Here is a 20900-nt window from a genome sequence, read left to right as displayed (position 1 = left end):
AAGGAGGCTCGTGTTTCTGGGCGTTTTAAAGTCAGTCACCTGCATTCCCCTGCACCACCAACCCCACACTGACTGCAAGTCCCTCCCGCCACTACTCTCACCCATCACTTCGTGCTTATGGGACAGCGGTGGAGAGGGATAAGGGCTCCCCGGGTGCTCCTCTGCAGGGCTGTGCAGCCCCAGTCACCCCGCTCAGCTGGGTCCCAGGCCCCCCTGGCAGGCCTGAGCTCCCCCCTCGCCAAGGGCTGCAGGCTCACCCACTGCCTCAGCCCTCGCTGCACCTCCCCAGGCCTGCTCCGAGCACACGAGGCAGAGCGTCCCGTCATGAGTGGGCCCCAGCCCCACAGCCTGTCACAAGCAGACAGCAACCTGCCATGAGTGGGCCCTACCCCCCACAGCCTGTCACAAGTGGGCCTCAAGCCCACAACCTGCCACAAACGGGTCTTTGGCCCCATAGCCCGTCACGAGTGGGCCCGGGTCCCGCAGCCCTGCTAGCCCCGGCCCACTCGGCGTCGGGCGGCAGTCAGACTCCGCCGCCAGGCCGCGCTTTACCTCCCACACAGGGCAGCCGCGAGGGGACACCCCCCCCGGCTCCGCCTCCGACGAGGGGACGGTTCTAAATTAGCATGCAGCGCAGTGCGCGCTGGGTAGCGCCGGCTGCTCACCCTGACCGGAAAGCAAACAGAAAAGTGGGTATATATATAGAAGGGGGAAGGGACCGTTGTGCGTCCGGGGGAAGCTCACCGCCGAGGCCACCCACTGGGTGCGCGTCACCCTCGCCCCGCCTCGGGGAAGGTCTGAGGGAAGGGCCGCCCGCGGCTCCTGCAGAGCCCCGCCCGCGAGGGGCGGGTGAGCCACCAGCAAGGGGGGGCGCCGCGTATCGGGCTCGGCCTGGGCAGGAGAAACCGAGCAGGTTCCCGTGGCGGCGGGGTCAAACCCCCTCCACGAAACCCCGGTGGATGCTCGCGGCCCCGCGGTGCTTTGAGACAGACTCACGGCCGGCGATCGTTGAGTCCAATGGGTGAGGTGGGGCAGCGCCCTACAACCCAATTCAGACTACTCTCCCCCGGACACCTTTTTTGTCTTGTCCCCCCCCCCCACCGCCCCATCATTTAATATGACCTTAACCCCCCAGCACCCACAAAACCGCGGCCCCGGACCCAGCCTCTGCCACCCCCTTCAAAATGATCACAAACACCATTTTGGTTAAAAACTTTCTGGTCACCACTGTTGGTTTCTGCCGCCCCCCCCCGCCTCTCCGCTCACAGCGGGTTGGGGTAGCGGCGCTGGGAAAGCAGCCTGGGTTGGTTGGGTCGAGAGGCAGCAGCGAGCTGGGAAGCAGAGAGAGGTGGTGTAAGGGAGGGTTGTACCGCAAAATGTGGACCTGCTGTCCTCAGGACGCAGCCACAAGCATCCCTCCCCGTTTCCCTCCTCTATCACACCCCCCACATCACTGTCCTCCCCCAGTTTATTCTTATAAACACCAAACTCTTATACCCACAGCTGGTATCCCCTATATCCCTCTGCCCATAGCAGTCTGCAGGCAATCTGGCATCACCCCAAAAGCCAGGAGCTGCCCCCCCTCCCTCAGCCCTCTCCAGCAACACCCCAGGAGGATGCTCTCACCTGAGAGACCTGGAGAGGGTTGAAGAGGGGGACTGTCCCCACTGGTGGGGGAGATTCATGGGAGCCGGTCTGGAAGGGGTGAAGGGAGAGAAACTGAACAGCCATCCCCCAATTTTGGACACTCCCCATCACACACAAATACACCTCCCTCCTCTCCTCACCTGCTCTCCTGCTGACTCCCCACCATCTGCATCCCACGAGCCTTTCATCTCAATGGACACTGGGGTAACAGGAAAGGTATTTTCACCTTGCATTCCTCCTGGGGCATGCAACCAAAAAAAAAAAAAAACAAACCACCCACAAACTTAAAATTAAGCAAAGCAGCTTCTAAAAGGCTGACAGGGAGAGGGGCAAGGGGACCCACGCAGCATTTACCAGGGTTTCTGGGCAAAAGCTGAGCCAAAGGGCTTGTCCCAGCTGTGAGAGGAGCATCGGGTGGGGATGGCGAAATCCGTTCCTGAAACCACATTCACCTGTTTAGAGCAGAAGCAACTTGCATGGTGAGAAGACCTCTGCACCAGATACCACACCACACTTTCGGGGTACCGCTCTGCACCCATCCTGCTGGAGAGGTACCCCAAGAGCTACCAGCACCCAAGCTAATGGGGAGTTGAGGGGTCAGGGTAAGCAACCCCTGTTACAAAGCTAAACCACCCAGAGAGCTCAAAATTAGGCAGGAGGCTGGACACCAAGCCTGTGTACAGTGTAAGGGGCCACCAGGGTCCATGGGTCCCCCTGTTCCTCATCTCCTGCTACTTTTGGAAGAATATCCCAAAATTTCCTGCTCTGGGACTGTAGGTCATTCTCAACCAGGAGGAAACTTCCAGGGTAGGATCTTACTCCAACATCTGCCTCTAAGCCCACCATCGGCCTTCAGTCAGGGATGTGACACCCTGAGGACTCAGCCAGGACTGGGATAACCACGCATGGCTGCTTCCCCCTCTCTGCTGCTTGCCTGTCTCTGCTGCTGTTCCAATTAAAGAGGTTTTTCCTTCCCTTCAGCTCCTAAAATCTGCCCAAGCAGTGCCTCTCACAGCTGCTGCTTTCCACTCCAGTGGAGGGAAAGCAATCCCTGCAGAGTTTGCCAAGTGCTCGGAGGACCTCCTGGATCAAAGAGGCTTTATAAATTTACAATTATTATTAATCAAGGATTCACTTCCAGGCTAAAAGGGCTCCCAGGTCTGCTCTATCCCCACACAGAACAGCTACAGCCATGAAGAACTGTGCAATGGCACGGCCCAGCCACCTGCATGAGGACAGAGGGAGAAATAGTGGGTGAAGGGGGAGATACGTCACCTGTCCCCATGGCTGTAACCATGGGTGTCACCCGGGGACAGGACAGCCTTTCATCCCCTACCTGCGGTCCTGGCGTGGGGGAGTCTGGGGCCGTCTCAGATGCAGCTCTGGGAGATGTTTCTTTGGTGGGCTTTGACCGAAACCAGCCAAACCACCTGAATCCGGAGCTCTGGGAAATGGACGTTGACACAGTCAACGGAAATGGGTGAGAAGGGGAAGATGCCACGGCCACCCAGATGCCTCCCACACCAGCCAGGAGCAGGCACCATTTTGCCCAGGTCAGGGCAGGCACGGCAGGCATTGGGGACAGGCAAGCTTGGAGCAGCACAAGGCTTCACATCGGCTCTGGCATGCTCACCTTATCCTCACCCGGCTTTGCCACCTCTGCTGGTGCTAGCTCTTCAGCAGCGTCTTCAGCTGCGCTCTCCGAGGAAGGCCGGCTGTCATCTTCCAAAGAGTTGGTAGAGCTCTCCGAGACGGTCCGAGCCTTTGCCTTTAACTCCTCCTGGCATCAGAGATCAGAGCTGCCACTCCAGAGCCACCCCAAGCATGATCAGGGTGTCCCCAGGACTCCTCCATGCCAGGCTTAACAGATAGCGTCCCCAGGGACCCCCATGTCCCTTACACAGCAGGTGGGGAGGGACAGCACCCAGAGTGGGGTGTAGCTCCACTGCACCCCACTCTGGGAGAGGGCTACCCTAACCTGTCAGGTCCCCGCGGGGACGGCTGACACCGTGATGGGGGGTTTCCATGCGAGTTAAGTGTGTGGAAGGATGAGCCAGCAAGTCCCAAATCCCACCGGGGCCCCCAATGAGGTGGTCTCCCTGACCCCTCTGACTCACCTGCTCTGCTGGGAGGGATGGCTGAAACCCCCCAGGGGACAGTGGAGCACCCTGGGGCTCCCCAGCTTCTCCTGTGAAGCAGAGGGAAGGACACAGTCAGGGTTTGGCCCGAGGAGCTCCTGCCATGTCTATCAGAGGTATTTTCAGCGCTTCTATCATCCCACCCTAGACCAAGGCCACATGGCCAAGATGTCCCTCAAGAGATGCAAAAGACCATTCTGGACCCTGTCCCTGTCTGTGCCAGCACCAGGGACCAAGCCACAAGGCTGCATCAGTGCATCTCAAACCTGCCTTGCGCTGCTGGACATGAGGCTGGTTTCTCCATCTGGCAGGGAAGCAGCAGCACTGCCACCAACCCGCGGCTGCCCTCCTCCCTCGCTGCTTCAGGCAAGGTCTTCCAAAAATGAAGACCCACCTGCCCAGGGCAGGCAATGCTGGTAGACACAGTTTGCATGCACGGCACTGGGGAAAGTGTGGCTCCACGTCTGGGCAAGGTTGGAGGGAAACGAGGCCCTGGGTGAAGGCAGTGCTGGCAGGGAGCAGCGTTTGAAGTGACACGCGTGCCGTAGTGGATCACGCTTCCCCGAGGGACCACTGCTACTAACTGGGGACAGGTATTTTTGCAGAGAAACAAGACTGGAGCACTTACCTGCTGGTGGCACCACTTGTGGAGGGGGCTCAGGAAAAACCCCTCCGGGAGGGGCAGCCGTCCCTGGGCCAAGCATGGGGGGCTGCAGCTCTTGCTGAACGCCAAGCAGTGGCGATGCTGCCACCTCAGCAGGTGCGGGGGGCTGGAGAGACACGTCCTCACGGGAGCTGGGTTCCTCGGGTGGCATGGGCTGGTACCACTGGTCATACTGGTAACCTTCATTCTGTGGAGGCTCATGGCCAGGCTCTCCATCTGCAAAAAAAACAAAGCGCAAACACACACCTCAGGAGTTTACTCCAGTGTTCACAATTTCATCGGGCTGTTGCACAGAATTCTCCCCTTTTCCATTATATATCAGCAGGAGCCAGGGGAGTGAGGAGGGACCCTGGGGACCACACGCGGGCGAGGGAGGAGGTAGGGCATGGTGCAGCAGCAGGGACCTTTCAGAGGCTTCAAGGAAGGTGGGCTATGAAAGATAGGGGGGATCCTCCCAGGAACATGTCTGAGGTTGCAAACGAACTCGGCGGGGGAATGCTATGGAAGCAAAGAGACCAAGCATGAGCAGCACGTGCCCAGCAGTTCAAAGGAGCCCAGGGCCTCCAGCCTTTTCTTCCACTCCTGCTGCACACCCCGAGCAGGAAAGAAAATTCACCATGAAGCCGCAGCCTTCATTCCTGCTCCACAGGAGCGCCCACGGATGAGTTTCTTGCTTTAGGCAGGTTTATTCAGGGTTGGGTTTTTTGTTTGAAAGGCAAGTTGAGCAAGTGGGGTTTGTTTTATTTTAACACACACACACACGTTGCTCTGTCTGATGTTAGACACAGTGTGGGCAGCACACTGCCGTTGGTCCCAGGTGCGTGTCCTGCTTGTTCCAGCTCTGCAGCCTCTGGCCAGAAACGTGCTGGACACTGGGAAGTTTCTCTACCATCGCTGTAAGACACGGCCAGGCAGGACCTGGACCGCATGGGTCTGAGCCAGGGGACAGACTATGGCACCTCTTGGATGCAGTGCTACAAAACCCTTTGCTTTGCCTGCCAGCATTGCCTCCAGCCCGCTCAGAGTTGGCTTCGCACCCACGAGCTGCTTCCACACATCCTGGAGATGCTTGAGATCCACAGGGAGGAGGATGGATGCTTGACTCCATGCTGCCCCGCAAGCTCAGCCAGAAAAAGTCAGGGAGGACAGCCCAGGCTGTAAGGATGGAGAGGGAAGTTGCTGTAACCATGTGGATCCCAGCTTGGCACCTTGGTTCAGGCTTTGTCTTTCCAAGATGAATGAATTCAGCACCAAGCCAGCTTTCTCTGCATGCAGGTCCCTCAGATGGTGACTCTGGATGGCCTTCTCAATGAAGAAAAGGGCCAAGCATCTGGAAAGCGAGCTGTGGAGACCACATGGAGCAGACCTGGCCACTCAGAGAAGCCATCGCATCATACCTGTGACTTTTTTCCAGGGAAGAATGATCATAGCCTCAGCCCTGAGAGCAGCAGAAGGCAATGAGGATTGATGATCCTTTTTACTGCCTGGGAGAGCTCTTTGAAGAGAAATTTGGCAGCAGCAGGGCTAGGAAGAAACGGCTTGGAGGAATTTGTCATGTTTTATCCTGTCTGCACCAGCCTTTATTCTCCACCCATCGGTGCCAGCATCCCCAGCAGAAAGCTACATCTGAGCAGCAGTGAGGAGCAGTGGGCTGTGCCAGGGCATCCTGCTGATGGAGGTGGCTGTGAAGAAAGGCCAATGGGTCACCAGCCCCTGACTTCTCCTCAAGGGGACATCCCAATGGATACGCTGCCCAGCTAGGAAAGGAAAGCTCTCCAGCCCTCCCCTTGACAGCCACCCTGGGGAGGCTCATGTCCCTCATCATGATGTCTGTTGACCCTCTGGGTGGACTGTCGCTGGAGGGGACTCTTAGGGTCACCAAGAAGCAAAGCAAGGGGATGAAAGAGGCAGCAGGGAAGGGGAAACACTGGGGCTTCAACAGGCATGCTGCAGCCCAGCATGCAGAGGGACGAGCTCCTTCCTCAATCTTTCACTCTGCAAGTGTGAAATCTCCTTAGTTCAGCTCCAATTTGCATCCTCAGAGGACTGCCTGGGAACAGGGCCATGTCCCCCGAGGTTCGGCCAGGAGTGCTTCATCCAGTCACCCGCGCCCGGCCCCCCTTCTCCCACAGCACCCACGGGGACTCCTGAAGCTCTGGTAATTAGGCCCAATTACTCAGACTTCGTATGGAGGGCACGAGCATCAGCCCCTCTGTTTGCAGCCCATCCCCGGCAGTCCCATGCCAGAGGGATGCATCCAGGCAGGAACAAAATTGTGCTCAGGAGGGGGATGTAAAGAGCAAGGAAGAGCTGAGAAATGCCCTAGGGAGCTGCCTCCCAGCCCGTGGCAACACAACTCCACAGGCAGAGAAGCCTGCTGCAGCGACTGCAACCTGCTGCTTTGTTTTCTTTACCTGCCATTGATGCAGCAGCCCAGGAGAGCCCTGGCTGAGCAGGTGACACCTCTGGAGGGAGGTCATCTTCCACCTGCAAGGAGTCAGAGGGAAAATGTGATAAAACAGATAGAAGAAGGGATGGCACAGGGCAAAGACTAAGGAAACCATAAAGCCAATGTAAAGGAAAGCATGGTGCTCGTGGGTCTGAGACTCACAACCCACCCCAAGCTGCGGGAGCCCAGGTTACAGGTGAGACCCATACCACCACGCTCACAGCTCTTTCCCAGCAAGTGAAGGGGGCTGCAGCACTGCTGCCCTGCTGAGAAGCAGGCAGGAGGGGAAACTGGAGACAGAAAAGGGCACAAAACCGAAAGCAGACATGAAACCTGAACAACGAGCATTAAATCCAAGGACCAGACCACAGTTAAGGGACCCAAGAGCACACGTCTGCAAGGTGATGCCCCGCCAGTGTCCTCTGCAATATCCTCACCACAAGATATCATCATTCACCCACCAGCCCCTGACTGCCCTCCTTGAGCCAGGACAAGGAGCATTTTGCCCCGTGGGAAGCTCTGCAGCCCTCGCTGCTCACACCCTCAGGTCTTGCAACCCCCTGCTCCTGCTAAAGCTGCAGGTCCAACAGCAGAGACCACATCTCTGAGCTCACAAGCCAAGGAGAAAGGCACCTGGGTAACAACAGCCTTCCAACCTCCATACCTGTCCCCTTAGATTCAGGGCAGAGGAGGAAGATGCTTCCACAGACAAACTACAACGCAGACCAGCTGCCCCCCAGCATCCCTGCTCCTCCTTACCTCCCACTCCCGGCAGCAGGCTCGGAGCTGTACCAGCCAGTCAGGATCCAGCATCTGGTCCTGTTCTGGCATCTCCAGGAGCAGTGGGTCGGAGAGCTTCAGCCGCTCAGCTAGCTGCAGAGCCAGGAGGACAACAGGGCTCATCACACATCTCAGCTCCGCAGGGGAGAGACTGACCCTTGCAGCAATTACACATGGCTGGGCACATAGGCCCTGGGAAAAATAGCACCGGAGCTGCACTTCGTAATATGGGGGTTAAAGTAACACCAGCCTCTTGTGCAAGATTTATTCCCTCTCCTGCATTGCTGCGGAGAGGTGCTGACCCATCCCATGGCCCACAGAGAGCCTCCCACCAGGGTGCTCTCAGCCATCTCCCCAGAGATGTCGAAGTACCAATGTCAAAGATGCTCTTCACATCAGAGAGGCAGGTAACTATTACCATCCTTTTCTTCTCCAAGGTAAACGAGCACCTTTAATCCCACTTGAGAACCAGCTTGGGGCACCAGTGGGTTTGCAGGACACCCCAGCAGGAGCTTTGGGAACAGCCCAGCTCCCAGGGCTGTGCACCAGCCCCATACCTGCCCCACAAGGATGGATGGGAGCCAGTAGGGTTTGAGCTAAGGGCTCACCCAGCCATCTCCTCACCTGGCTTTGCAACAAGCATTACCATCACTAATAACCACACAGAAAACAAATACAGGGCTGGGAGGGACCCTCTGAGATTACCTGATCCATCTGCCAATGCTCAAGAAAATCCTGTGTGCCCACCCCAACCCATGCAGCCCATGTCTGATTTGCACTTACAAATCTCCAAGAAGATTTCACAGCCTCCCAGGCCTGTCCTGATGCTTAATGTCCTTAGAGCTAAAGAGTTTTTTCTTAATATCTACATGAAATCTTCCCTACTGCAAATTAAGCCTCTCGATTCCTGCTCCCACAGAAGCTGTGGGGACAGTCAGGCACCATCCCCTGAAAAGCAGCCTCCAGCGCACCAGAGGGCTGTTATCACATACCCCATAGCCCTTTGTCCCCCAGCATATCTTTCCTGGAAAAAAATAATGCCAAGGCCTTCTTCAGAGGTCATTTTCCCCTCAATCTCTTATCACCCCTGCTCTTTTTTGCACTTGCTCCAATTTGGCCCTGTCTCCGAGTACAGCATCCCAAACAGGGCACAGTGCCCCAGCCAAGATCCCCGAGACCCAAGCATGGGGGGATTTATCACCTCCTTGTCTCACACATGCCATTCTTGCTCTCACAGCCCGGAATAACATTATAACATTGGATTTTTTTTTTTTTTTTTTTGCAACAGGATCCTGTTATGTTGCTGCTTGGTATTTTTTCCATGCTCCACTATCTCCCCCAGGTCCCTCTCTGCAGTATTGCTGCTGCATGTTTAATTTCGCCTGCAAGAGAGGGGTCCATGCTGCCCTGGCTGCAGCCGTATCAATGACATGGGGCTCCAGCTACTGCCAACAGAGCAGGAGGCTCTCCTGGGGTGACCCAACCCACGGTGTGATGGAGGGCTCCCTGCAGAGCTAAATCAATCTGAACAAATTACTTAGACGACAGTCCAGTTTTAAGACAGCTGGATGAGGGGAGATGACACTCACCCAAAGCACTGCTCTTCATCCGAGCCTTTACTGAATTTTTTCTTATTGGTATTGACCCACTTCTTGGGAATTTATCAAGCTCCCTCCTGCTCATTTATCTTCCAAGCTTTGCTACAAGGCTGCCTCACCAAGGGCCACCAAAAGCCATCCAGAGGTGACTTTGCAGCTCAGCCACCCTCCACAGCCACACAGGTCTCTGCTATGTCCCCCACGCAGCAGCCCACATCGGCTGTTTCTTCCTATTCCCAAAATTATTCAAAACAGTCTAAACCAGCACAAAATACACTGCCCACCTCCAGGAGGTTACAGTGAGACACGACTCATGCAGCCAGAGCCTGGCTCAGGACAGGGGCCAGCCACAATAAGCAGAGTAACCCAGCCAGGAGCTTGCACTACCAGACCCCACCATCCGACCTCTTTGCAAACACACATGTGTTCATCCTAAATCAATTGCAGGAAAGAGGAAATTATAAGCATGATTACTCCTAAACAGGGGGAATGTTTAATCGAAAAGCTAATGTGCACTTTGATCCAATATTAATGAGCCAGCACCTGGTTGTATATCGTCCCCAGCTTCAAAAGAGGGGAAGTCTTAATCAAACACTAATGTGTATCATAATTTGTAACACAGTCTAAAACATCAAAGACAAGACTGTCTACAAATGCACTTGTTTTTCAGATGAAAGTGTTTTCTCCCAGGAGAAGCATTATCCCCAGCAGAACGGTAGATCTGAGAGGCTGTTAGACAGTAAATAGGTTTCAACAATGGGGTGGAGGTCTGCGCCAGCCGAGTTTTGGGCAATTTCTACAGCACCTGCTTCAGCCAGGCATCCCTGCTGCCCATCATTTCACAGTACTGCAGCTTTTTCCCCCTTCCCGATGGAGGAAGGCTTCGTGCAGCCTCAGCATTGCCCCAGTGGTGCGTGTGGAGTGGGTAGACCCGCTCTCCTGAGAGCCCAACCTGGTTGGGGGACCTGGGACACTTTGCTTCTCCCCTCTCTGCCCCAGCACCCCGCTCATGAAGCAGAGGAGCTGGGCTCAGAGCTACAAGCTGGGTCATGCTTCTGTTCACTGTCACCCCAAAAGAGCCCCCGGCAGGTAAATGCAACTGTGGGATGATGTGCTGGAGGGGAAATGTCAAACACTCACACTTCAGCTTCTTAAGTCTGTTCCATTTAGAAGTTCAAAAAGCCCCTCCAGAATAGAAAACATCCTTTGCTTCCAAATAACTCTGCTGCTACTTGGCAGTCAACACAATTCCTTTGTTTTCTAACCTAAATCCGTGGGTATCAGAGACCCGGCGGAGGTGTTGGCTTTGCCATGCTCAGCACATGCCAGGCAGCAAACCCTGGGGGTGCTGCTCAGAGCTGCTAAGCACCCCTGGCCATGGGGAAACCCCGAGGATGCTTCCCAACGCACCTGGGTCCTGAATGGGTACCACCCTGCCAAGGACGCAGCAGGGTACGAGACTCACCTTCATCACTTGCTGGGCCAGGATGGGGTGGCTGGCCGGATCCTGGCCCAGGAGTGCGGTGGCAATCTGCTCACAGTATTGCAGGGCCTGGGCTGGGAGCCCGTAGTCAGCCAGGCGAGAGGCGTAAATGAGCTTGTATACCTTGGGAGAGGGAAGTAAAGCAGACATAGGTGAGTGAGGAGACACTCGTGCCCGAAAGTCCCCTCTGCCCTGGTTCTGGCACATCATCCCAGCATGACTTAGAGCACCCTGGGTCATGGGTCTCATCACCCAGAGGTCACCTGCAACTTGGTGACACCCCACCCGTCCCCATGGGGCAGCCCAGCCACGCTTCCCAAACCGTGGTGCTGTCGCGAGGCCAGCCCACCATCTTCATTTATCCATCTGATTTGTGCAGAGCGCAAGGCAGCAGCAGCCGGGAGCTTATTTGCAATATCAAAAACGTATCCATTACCCAGGGAGCAGGAGGGGAGCCAGACCTGAGCAAGCACCGAACAAACACACCGTGCCCCAAAACCTGCCCAAAGCCCTGCCCTGGAGGAGCCCCTTGGCCGGGGCAGCCTCCCCATCACTCCTAAAGCCCAGCGAGGAGACAAGCCTTGGAGAGCAGCCTGAATCCCTGGCTTCAGGGGGATGGATGCATGTTTTGGGGCAGGTCTGAGCTGCTGCACCAGATGTGCTTGTGCATCTCAGTTACCTGGAAGGGGAGCAGGAAGGATTCAGGCTGTCGTAGCTGCTGGCAGTACTCAAAGATTTCCATCCGCTGGATGACCTCTGTCCTGGCAAACTGGGCAAACATCTGACTGCAAAGGAGAGGGGTATGTTCAGCAAGCAGGAGCAGAGCTCTCTCCCCAGACAGCCCCATACACAGATTCACAGCTCCACCACTGTGCCAGCCAGCATCTGGAGACTCCCAGAGCAAAGCTCACATTAAGAGCAGTAAAAACTCACAAACGGATTGCTTTTGCATGGAAGTGAGATCCCAGGGATGGGGAGAAGGTGGGACACATCACTCTGGCAAGAGCATCGCCTTCTGGGCTCACTCACCGGTGGCTGCTGCCCAGCAGAGCCATGCGGTCTGCCTTTGCCCCAAAGTAACCGAAAGGAATGTCTGCCATCAGGTAGCAGAAGTGAGCTGCTTCGACTGCTCCCCTGCCAGCTGGACAGGAGGAAAAAAGATAAACACTTAGTCCTGAGAGAGGTCACCATGTGGTCAACATTGCTTTGGAGTCCCCCAAGCTCACATGAAATCCCAAACCCAACTGCCCCACTTTTCTTCCCTGTCCATGCAGACCCTGATCCCTCTCTTCTCCCTGTTTTTTTCTGTTTTCCCCAATTGCTGCTTTCTGTACCTAGGAGGGGGTTTCAGTTCAGTGGTAGGACCAGGGGAGCCTGAGCAGGGTCCAGCTCCAGTTTCAACTCTGCCGGGTGCCATTATTGGCATGAAATCCTCGAGAGTCCCCGCCACTGGGAGCGAGTCTCAGTCCCTGCAGTTACATATGCCCTCCCTGGGTCCAGCCACTCCAGGTGTCTCCAAAAGAGCAGCTAATGGACATGCCTGAGCCCGACTCATCTGCCAGCACAAAGGGCAGCAGAATCCAGCAACGCCTCATCCCTGCCACTGCACAGGCACTGCAGCCCCAGGGGTGCAGGCATGCACACCCCATCTCAGCACCAACGTACATCCATGCCAGCATGGACACACATGGTGGGTGACATTGCAGATGTCCACCCACTATTCCAAGACAGCAGGAACATAACTGCTCACAATGGCCTCAGCTCACCCAAAGTGTCTCCCATGGTGACGATGGCTCGGTGGTTCAGCTCCATGTCTCCAACCTTGTTGGACAGCATCACGGCCAGGTGGGGCCTCCAGTCTCCCCACGTGGCATCCCCACAGCACTGGAGGGAGACAAGAGGAGAGTGAAGGTGAGCAGAGATGGTCACCACAAGGTGGGTGTCACAGGCAGGTGACAGCACGGGGGTACACATGCCGGGGCCAGCCTCTTGCTCACGGACCAGTGCTGCCTGAGGGATCCTTCCTGACATGAGCTGGAAGAGGGTTTGCAAAGGGTCATTGGTGGCCAGCGTGCTGGTGAACCTGTGAGGAGACAGCAGAGATAGGGCTGCCATGCCAAGACCCCAAACCCTCATTCACCTCCGAGGGCATGTCCCAAATGCCCCAGGAAAGCAGTGGGGAAAGAAGCCCCAGGAAAGAAGTGCCCTAGGCTTCCTGGAGAAGGCAGAAAGGATCATCAGCCCACCAGGCTGATGATCTGCATTACCTCCACAGCAGGCAAGTCTCCAGGACAACAGTGGATAAAACCTCCTGAAAAGGATTTGGGTTGCACAAGACAGAAAATTTCTGCTTAACTTGCCCAATCCAGACTAAGTACATTAATTCCACCAGAAAACATTCATACGAGTGGGATGAACAGCTCAGACCAGGCTGGATCACAGTGAAGACGGTTCAGCTCCCCCTACCCCGATGGCTGCCTTTGCTAGGGCAGCAATGGCAAAGCCAAAGACTCGGAATAAATCCACCCCACATCTCCAGGGAATGGCTTTCCTTCTGCTTTCCAGCCCCCACTTGGTTTCTCCTGTCCATCAGGAAGCCCAAAGGACTCAGGCCTATCCAGATGGATGCCCCCCCTCTCCCCTTTGCCTCCTCTGAAAGGGTCCAGCTGAAATCAATGTTCTTTTTTAAGTGCACTGGGGCTGAGGGCACCCAAAGGGACAACAGGCTTGGCAAAGCCTGTCAGAGCATCGTACCTTGTTTTAGTTTCTACAACTTACCCAGTGAGCACCCAGCTGTAGGTCCGAGGGTCCATCTTGCTGGAGAGGAAGAGGGCATGGCCCCACAGCTGGTTTCTCATGGCCCAGACCAGAGCATCCTGCAGCCGAGGTGGAAAAGAAAAAGGGTTTGCACTAACTCTGCTTCCCTGCCCTACTCCGCTGCCAGGGGACCCTCTGCTCACCCAGCTCAGAGAAGAGCCCTGATAACTGCTCTGGCTTACTAATACCCTCGAAAAACTCTTCCATGTTCAAAGGCCCCTTATCTTTCTATGTTGCACAATGACAAGAACTGGGACCTTCATAGCAATATCGTCTATCCTGGATTTCCAGGTCTGTGCTGCCTGTTAGATCTCACTGCCACCACTGTGGGATTCTCTGCATCCAACCCTCCTCTCCCCCTGTGCCTTTGGCATCCCTTGAGATCACATAGCTGCAACTAAACCCATGGTGCTGGTAAAAGCCTCTGCATCTTTTCTTCACTTGGGGCCCCATCCCAATTCCCAGTGGTAGGAAATCACTGCCATAAGCCCTGTTGTACAAACACAACTTGAAAGGTTGATCCCACAACCACAAGGCACCTCTTGACCACTCTTCCCTTTAAAACCTGCCCGAAGAGACCAAAGGGACCAAGAAAAAAATGTCAGCCCTGTGTCCTGGGTCCCACTCACCACTTACTTTCTTCCTGCCATAGTAGAGGAGCTTGGTGAACTTCTCCACTATCTGTGCCTGCGTCTCCACAACGGGAGGGACCTCCCCCGTGATGAGGTCCAGTGTCCCCGGCGGACGTGACATCCACTCATCATCCGTCAGGCCGATTAGGTTTGCCGCAGGGTTTTGCCTCTTGTACTTCTCCCGGCGCCTGCAGTCTTGCATCAGCAGCTCAGCCACATCTGAGCCCACCATGGACTGCGAAAGGGAAGGGGAGGAATGAGGCCCGTGGAGGCTGCCCCATGAGCAAAGGCTGATGGCAGTTCCAGTCTGACACCCTTACACTTGTATCCTCATCCTACCACATCGCCCCAACAAGACTAGCCTTGGCCACCAGCATGCAGTTTTGGAGGGCAAAGGATTCAGCACAACTAGCAAGACCTTCACAGCACTTGCTCTGAAGACCTTATTTATCTGCTTCCAACAAGCAGCCACAGATTAGATTGGGTGGATTTCATTGGGTTAAGGGAATAATCCCCTTTTAAGCATAAGTGTTGGCTCCTCAATGAAGGTGGCACCAGTCCCTTTCACAGCTGCTATAGCATTGGGTTGTTTGTAGTTCACAAGGATGAAAAGCAATCACGGAGAAGGGTTTGCTCCAAATATCCAGGCACTATCAAATTGATTGATAGTACTATGGGAATGGGATACTTTTAAGATACACACCCCCTCAAAATAGCAAATGGATCAAGAGGCATGTAAGGGACATATAACTTGTCTCACTTCTAAGATCAAAAGGGTCTGCCCTTTCCACAGGACACCTACTCCATTCTGCTGGCAGAGGAGGACCAGGAGTTTCCAGAGAAGAGATGAATCTCTGCCTCTCTGTGCTGAGACATCACAGCTCGTGGCTATCTTGTGCTGGCAAAATCTCATCACATCCACCTTGTGCAGACCTTCCCTACAGCAGCAAAGAAAGGTATCAAAAGAAACCCAAGGCAAAGCAATCTAGGACATCATTTAGACTCAAAGCGTCCTCAGGTTCGCTGATGGGGATGCCAAAGATTCAAAGTGAGAGATGGAGGAGAGAAGATCCCCAGTGCCAATGACCACATACCACATTGGCCACACCAAGCTCAAAAATGCTTAATTTATCATTATTATGACTCTTCGCAGATTTCTGTGTTTCAGGGATGCAGAGTGCATCTCAAACCCTCCCTCTGCCCTCCTGGTGATATTTTCATTCATCCATTCATCTACAAAAAGCCTCAGTTTTGCTTTGCTGTGCTGCTGTTACAGCCGTGGATGTCCAAGGCTGCAGGAGCAGGCACACATACAGTATTTTTGTTTAACTGGCATAGCACAGGCGGAAAGACATGCTTGTGACCACATAAATCCTTTGGGTCTGAAACAGAAGCAGAAACCTTAAAGCTATGTGCAAGCCAGGCAGAACTGCTGTCTTACAATAAAATAATCAGACAGTTGGAAAGAAAGGGTGGCTGAGACAAGATCAGCCGGGGAAGAGGGACTGGGGATGGAGGCGCTGATCCTGACTCAATCACACCAACATATCATATGGAGATTCCCAAAGTCCCCTTCAGCACAAGTGGTAACCTCCAGGTCTTCTACCCAGCTTCTGGGCAGACACAGCTCTTTTGCTCAGTAAATGGTTTTCCTCAGTAAATTGTTTTCCTCCTTCTGCACACTCCTTTTCTCTCCCCACTTTGGTTACGAGTGACCAGAAGACATGCTGGTGTAACCAGTGCGATACAGAGACAACCTGATGCAATATGCCATGGTTCATCCCCAGGCTCACACTGGACGAAGGTGCATACTGAGTCTGACCCTGCCATGCTCAGTCTCAGAGGACAAAAACCTTAGGAAAAGCTAAACCACAGGTTGACTCAGGGCTTTAGACATCCAAAGAGATCTCCCAAAAATCAGTTTTCTGGCACATGAGTACAAAATAAGGTCAGACATACAAACCACACTAAACCCACTCCCTATGAATATTCAAAAACAACCATCTCCCACAATCCAAACCAACCTACACCGCAGCAAAGGGGCTGGGCTCCCAGTCTGAACCTAGACTTGGCCTTTGCAGATATCTCAAAATCATGGGGACCCTAAAGTCTGCCTTGAGTTCATGTCTCTTCCCAACGGAGAGGTGCTCCCAGGCCAGGCATACCAGCACAGCCAGAAGGACACAGCTCCTGGACCTGCCAGTGCAGCATACCTGGCCAGGGGCCCCGGGAAGGCCTGTAGCTCCTCCAGCTCTTTCATGTCATGAAGGATTACCTAAAAAACAAGAGCAAATTCAGCAGCTGTACTCCAGCAATCAGGCCAGCCCCAGCTGGGCTAGCTGAAAGTCAGTGCCTTGGCCAAGGGTTCAACAGTGGCGGTGAACCCATTCTCTCTACTGTCTTAAGGTAACCCCAGAGCATAGACCCTAAACCATCACATGGACCCCAATGCTAAGGTCCAGGAAAGAAATGCCTATTGAGATGGCAACTGTCTCCTTGGGAAGCAAAATAGGAGACTGAAACACTGTGGTAGACTCAGGGGATGGATAGGGCCTCTGTATTGGAGCACCTCAGAAAGGTGAGCAGAATTATCCTTCAGAGAGGTATGGACCACATCTGTCCCTACCAGAAGGGATCACTGTGAACAGGTCACAGATGACAAGGGTTACGGAGCTGAAGGAGCAGGATGCGGGGCCCGAAGGCTGAAAGCAATGCCCAGGCACAGGCTGGCACGATGCAGACTCAAGAATCCACGTGGGGATGAGATGGCAGCAGGGAACGGGAAGGCTGATAAGGAGGCTGTTTGGGTGATGAACGGTGTTTGCATCCCTCAGGGCAAAAGGAGCCACTCCAGCAAGGGGACCGAAGGCAGTCTGGGGTGCCGGGCTGTGGCATACCTCCAGGCTGTGTAACTCGACTTGGGCAAGCTGCCCCTCGGCAGGGCGGTGGGGACACACCAGCACCAGCTGGCCTCCGGCTCCAAAGCACACCACCATGTGCGGCAGCGAGAACTTGAGGGGTACCACCGGGGTGGACACCAAGGGCCCCCCTGCAACGACACACAGGCCACCGTGAGTCCCCTCACCTTGACCCCACACCACACTATAGAGGACGTGACCAGGTCCCAGTCTGGCCCCCCAACTTAAATAACCTTCCACTGACCCTGCTATGCAAGAACTGACCCCTAAAGCAGAAAGCATGCATAGCAGCTCCTGCACCTACCAGGGCAGAGCTGCCAGACCATGAACCCACCCTGCAGCCCCCCAGTCATGCCTTGCACCTGCACAACCTCCTCCAGGAAAGGACCAAGCTGCAAGACAGCAAATCTCCTAATGCCAGCCATTTATTTCCTTGCTCCCTACCCTCCCAGAGAGGGCCAGGGCCCCATCACACCTCACCTGCTTGTGCTGGGCTCCAGGTCCCTGAAAGCACGGGGTCGTAGTGGTCAGCACTGTCATGGATGTACTGGCTGAGCTCATAGCTGCTGGAGCTGAGCCCTGACTCACGGTACTGCAGGAGCAGGCTGGGCTGGCCTGAGGGCTGCAAGGAAGGGAGAAAACACAACCTCGCTGAGAAACTAGGGACACCGCTGCTTTTCTGCTCCCAGGGCAGTGGGACAGGCTCTGCTGCTCTGTGAAAGTGCCCAGCATGAGAAGCACAGCACAGCTGATGCCCATCTGAGCAGCTCACACCCTTCAGCATCTTAGGTTCATCATGGCACATACCCTGGCCATACCCAATGGCTTTTAAAATAATTTATGTCAGCCACCGGTCTAGCCCAACAGCTTTGCTAGCCCTAACAGACTCCTCAACACAGCCAGCAGATGGTGCTTAAGAACCCAAAAAAGCATTGCCCAGGAGCAAAACCACCACAGCAGCTTTGGTTTGATCTTTTGATTTGCTCTTGGCAAAACACAGTGATCAGGACACAAGTGTGATGGAGCAGGACTGGGTGGACAGAGCTGACAATGACACACAGCTTTCGGCTACCTAGGGAGGATGCAGAAGAGCATCCCACCAAGCCTGGATTTCTGTCCTCTTCTTGGCCCTGTGCAGGAGCAGTGTACAGCCCCATGCCTAGAAGAACGACAGCCCAGCAGATGGAGAGTTCATAAGTACTAATAACCCACTATAATAATCCCCAGAGACTGTTAAGCACCGAGTGCAACATAGCAAAGCAGCCCTTTTCTCCTCAGCCTCTTTCCCAGCTGGAGGAGGGACACATGGATTGCTCCCAAAATCTCTGGGAGACCTCCAAGCCTTTTGTCCTCCACCCCTGCCCATCTTGAGGTTACCTCTTGGGGCTGGCCACCAGCCTCCCTCGACTCACTGACAAGGGTTTCTCCCCCTGCCAACTCCTTCCTGGCAGCCGAGATGTCACTCTTCTCGTAGGAGTTGTAGGTCTGCATCCTGCAGATGGGAGCAAAAGGAGGCAGCCTGAAGGTCAGAGTTTTTGGGACCAGCCACAAACACACTAATTTTGCAGCAGATGGTTGCAGCAGGTAATGCCCAGACTCCCCACCCTTACCTGTCCTGCCCCGGGGCGGTCATGGCCAGGTTGGGGTGGTAACCCCTGTACTGGTGCTGGTCCCGGTAATTGGTACTCTTGCCATAAGGCTCTCCCTGCCTCAGGTCTAGAGAGAGAATCAAGATTTAGTGTTGCCCCTCCAGAGCAACAAGCCATAATGAAGTTGCAAAAGAAAAGCCATGAGTCAGGCAATTTGCCATGCACAGTCCATTTGCTCCCAAATTAGCCCGACACATTGGAGGTATGATAAAGCCCTGTACACGTTTGCCAACACAGCACTGATGTCCTTTCATCTTTCCTGCCTCCCCTTTTCTTCAGCCCAGGAACTCCAGAAACAGCAAAAACAAGGCCCTGGCCACCCTGATCACACAGCACCATCAGCATCGAGTTCAGCCTGGAACCAGGAATGAGCCAGGTTTTTAGCCATGGAGATCAAGATCAAACATTCCCTTGGGTGCACCTAGCTCCTGCTCACATTTCCCAAATGCAAACTGAGGGCAGTGCTGCATGGGGAGAACAGCACCGATGGCCCAGGAACGTGGGCAGGAGAAAGCCCTGGAGATGTGCAAGCCCTGGGAGAAGAACCCATCCTGGAGAAAGCATCGCCTCTTCTCCTGCAAGCAAGTTGCCTCCATCCCCAGACCCAAAGGATAAGCCCGTACCTCTGTCATCCTGCCAGGCCACCGGCTGCCACTGGTGGCTTTGGTAGGTGTAGTCATCCCCATAGCTGGCTGCTGGATACTGCCAATGGGGGTCTTCATACCCTTGCCTGAAACACAATACAACATACTTAATCTGAGAAAGAAAGGGCACTGCTGCAGGTTCTGGACCACATCTAGGGTTAGACTCACACCCCAGATGGGACCTTTGCAGGCAGAAAGGGTGATGGAAATAAAGCCAGGTCCCCTGCCCAGGTGCTTTGCTCAGCAGGAGGGCCAGAAACTGGTCCAGCATCACTCCTGGAAGGAGCAGCAGGAGGCTTGGATACTTTTGCCATCCCCATCTATGAGAAAGCTGTGCACTGCAGTTTCAGGAGGTGCCCAATTTCAGCTCGATGGTCTGGACTTGTCATGGGGAACAACTTTCACCCACATTTTAGGAGAGGTCCCCCAAAAGCACCTTCTCCACCAAGCTCTGGAGCTGCCATGTCCACCACACAGCTCAGCAGGTCTCCCCCTGTGCCAGAGCCCAGCCCCAGCCTAAGCCACCCACCCGGCACTCATGTACCTTAACCCTTCACGATTTACACGGTGATTTGGTCAGCCCCGTGCAACACACCCCTTCCCACTGCGAGCATTGCACAACCTCAGTACAAAACCCTGCATATCCACACCATAACTCGCAGAGGGCAATAACTCAGGCAAATCAACCCAAATTTGCTGGAGTGCTCGAAGCTCTTGGCACCAAGAACATCCTCTAGCCCACATTTTATCTTTCCACCCTCCGCTGTTTCAGCAGCTGAGCTTGCAAGCTCCCTTTGCTCCTATATTACCATTTGTATTTTTATTGTTCACCTTGCACTTGATAAAAAAGAACTGCATTTAATCAAACCCTCAAGAAAAATGCACCTCGGGATCAAGATGAAGCCTGTAAAACGGCAACCACAGAAATCACAGCTGTAAGGAGAAATCGGAGCCACAACTGCCATGCAGCCTTAAATACAGAAGTCACCAGCTGCTTTAGTAGCTGGACATCACCTAATCACACACTGCCTCTGAGCCTGCAGCTGGTGGCTGCCCACCACTTTGCCCATGCTGTGACCAGGGCAGCACCCATGTTACAAGCCCACGAGAGCGGTGAAGTGGTCAAATCTTATTTTAAAAGGGTTTTACAAGGAGGGGGCTCAGTGCAAGCATCGCGAAGTGAAGCAGCTCTCACCTGGAGTATGGCCCGTTGGGGTAGCTGCTTTCGTAGTACTCAGCCTGGGAAGCTGGTTTGTGGGCATCCCTCCGGGGGTGGTGGCCCTCATCCCAGGGGTGGCCGGGGAGGTGGCCCCCGTCCCAGGAGCCAGGACGAGGCGGGGGCCCTGCGCGGAGGAGCTGCCGCCTGGGCTGCGGTGGGGGGCCGCGGTGCACCTCTCCCCACCCCCCCCGGGCTGCCTGCCTCTCCAGGGGCTGGGGCGGCCGGGCAGGGGCCCAGGGGTCCATCACAAGCTTGCCAGCAA

General features: G+C 54.8%; 1 protein-coding gene across 1 annotated transcript; it reads right to left on the bottom strand.

Moving 5' to 3' along the window:
* Positions 1-1262: 1262 nt before the first annotated feature.
* SEC16B (SEC16 homolog B, endoplasmic reticulum export factor) lies at positions 1263-20883 on the bottom strand. The gene is made up of 25 exons (XM_072867734.1): positions 20615-20883; positions 19399-19505; positions 18737-18842; positions 18504-18618; positions 17607-17748; positions 17106-17257; positions 16422-16483; positions 15011-15146; positions 14213-14443; positions 13538-13635; positions 12761-12842; positions 12526-12643; positions 11789-11900; positions 11439-11544; positions 10742-10882; positions 7658-7771; positions 6864-6936; positions 4414-4665; positions 3765-3835; positions 3281-3427; positions 2984-3091; positions 2002-2083; positions 1788-1885; positions 1627-1695; positions 1263-1331 (listed from the first exon to the last, which is right to left on the bottom strand). The coding sequence occupies exons 1-25, from the start codon at positions 20881-20883 to the stop codon at positions 1263-1265; spliced, it is 3060 nt and encodes a 1019-aa protein (XP_072723835.1).
* Between the last annotated feature and the right edge of the window lie 17 nt (positions 20884-20900).

The sequence above is a fragment of the Ciconia boyciana genome, chromosome 7, assembly GCF_034638445.1.
Source record: "Ciconia boyciana chromosome 7, ASM3463844v1, whole genome shotgun sequence".
Lineage (NCBI taxonomy): Eukaryota > Metazoa > Chordata > Aves > Ciconiiformes > Ciconiidae > Ciconia > Ciconia boyciana.
This window is presented reverse-complemented; position numbering and strand designations above follow the sequence as displayed.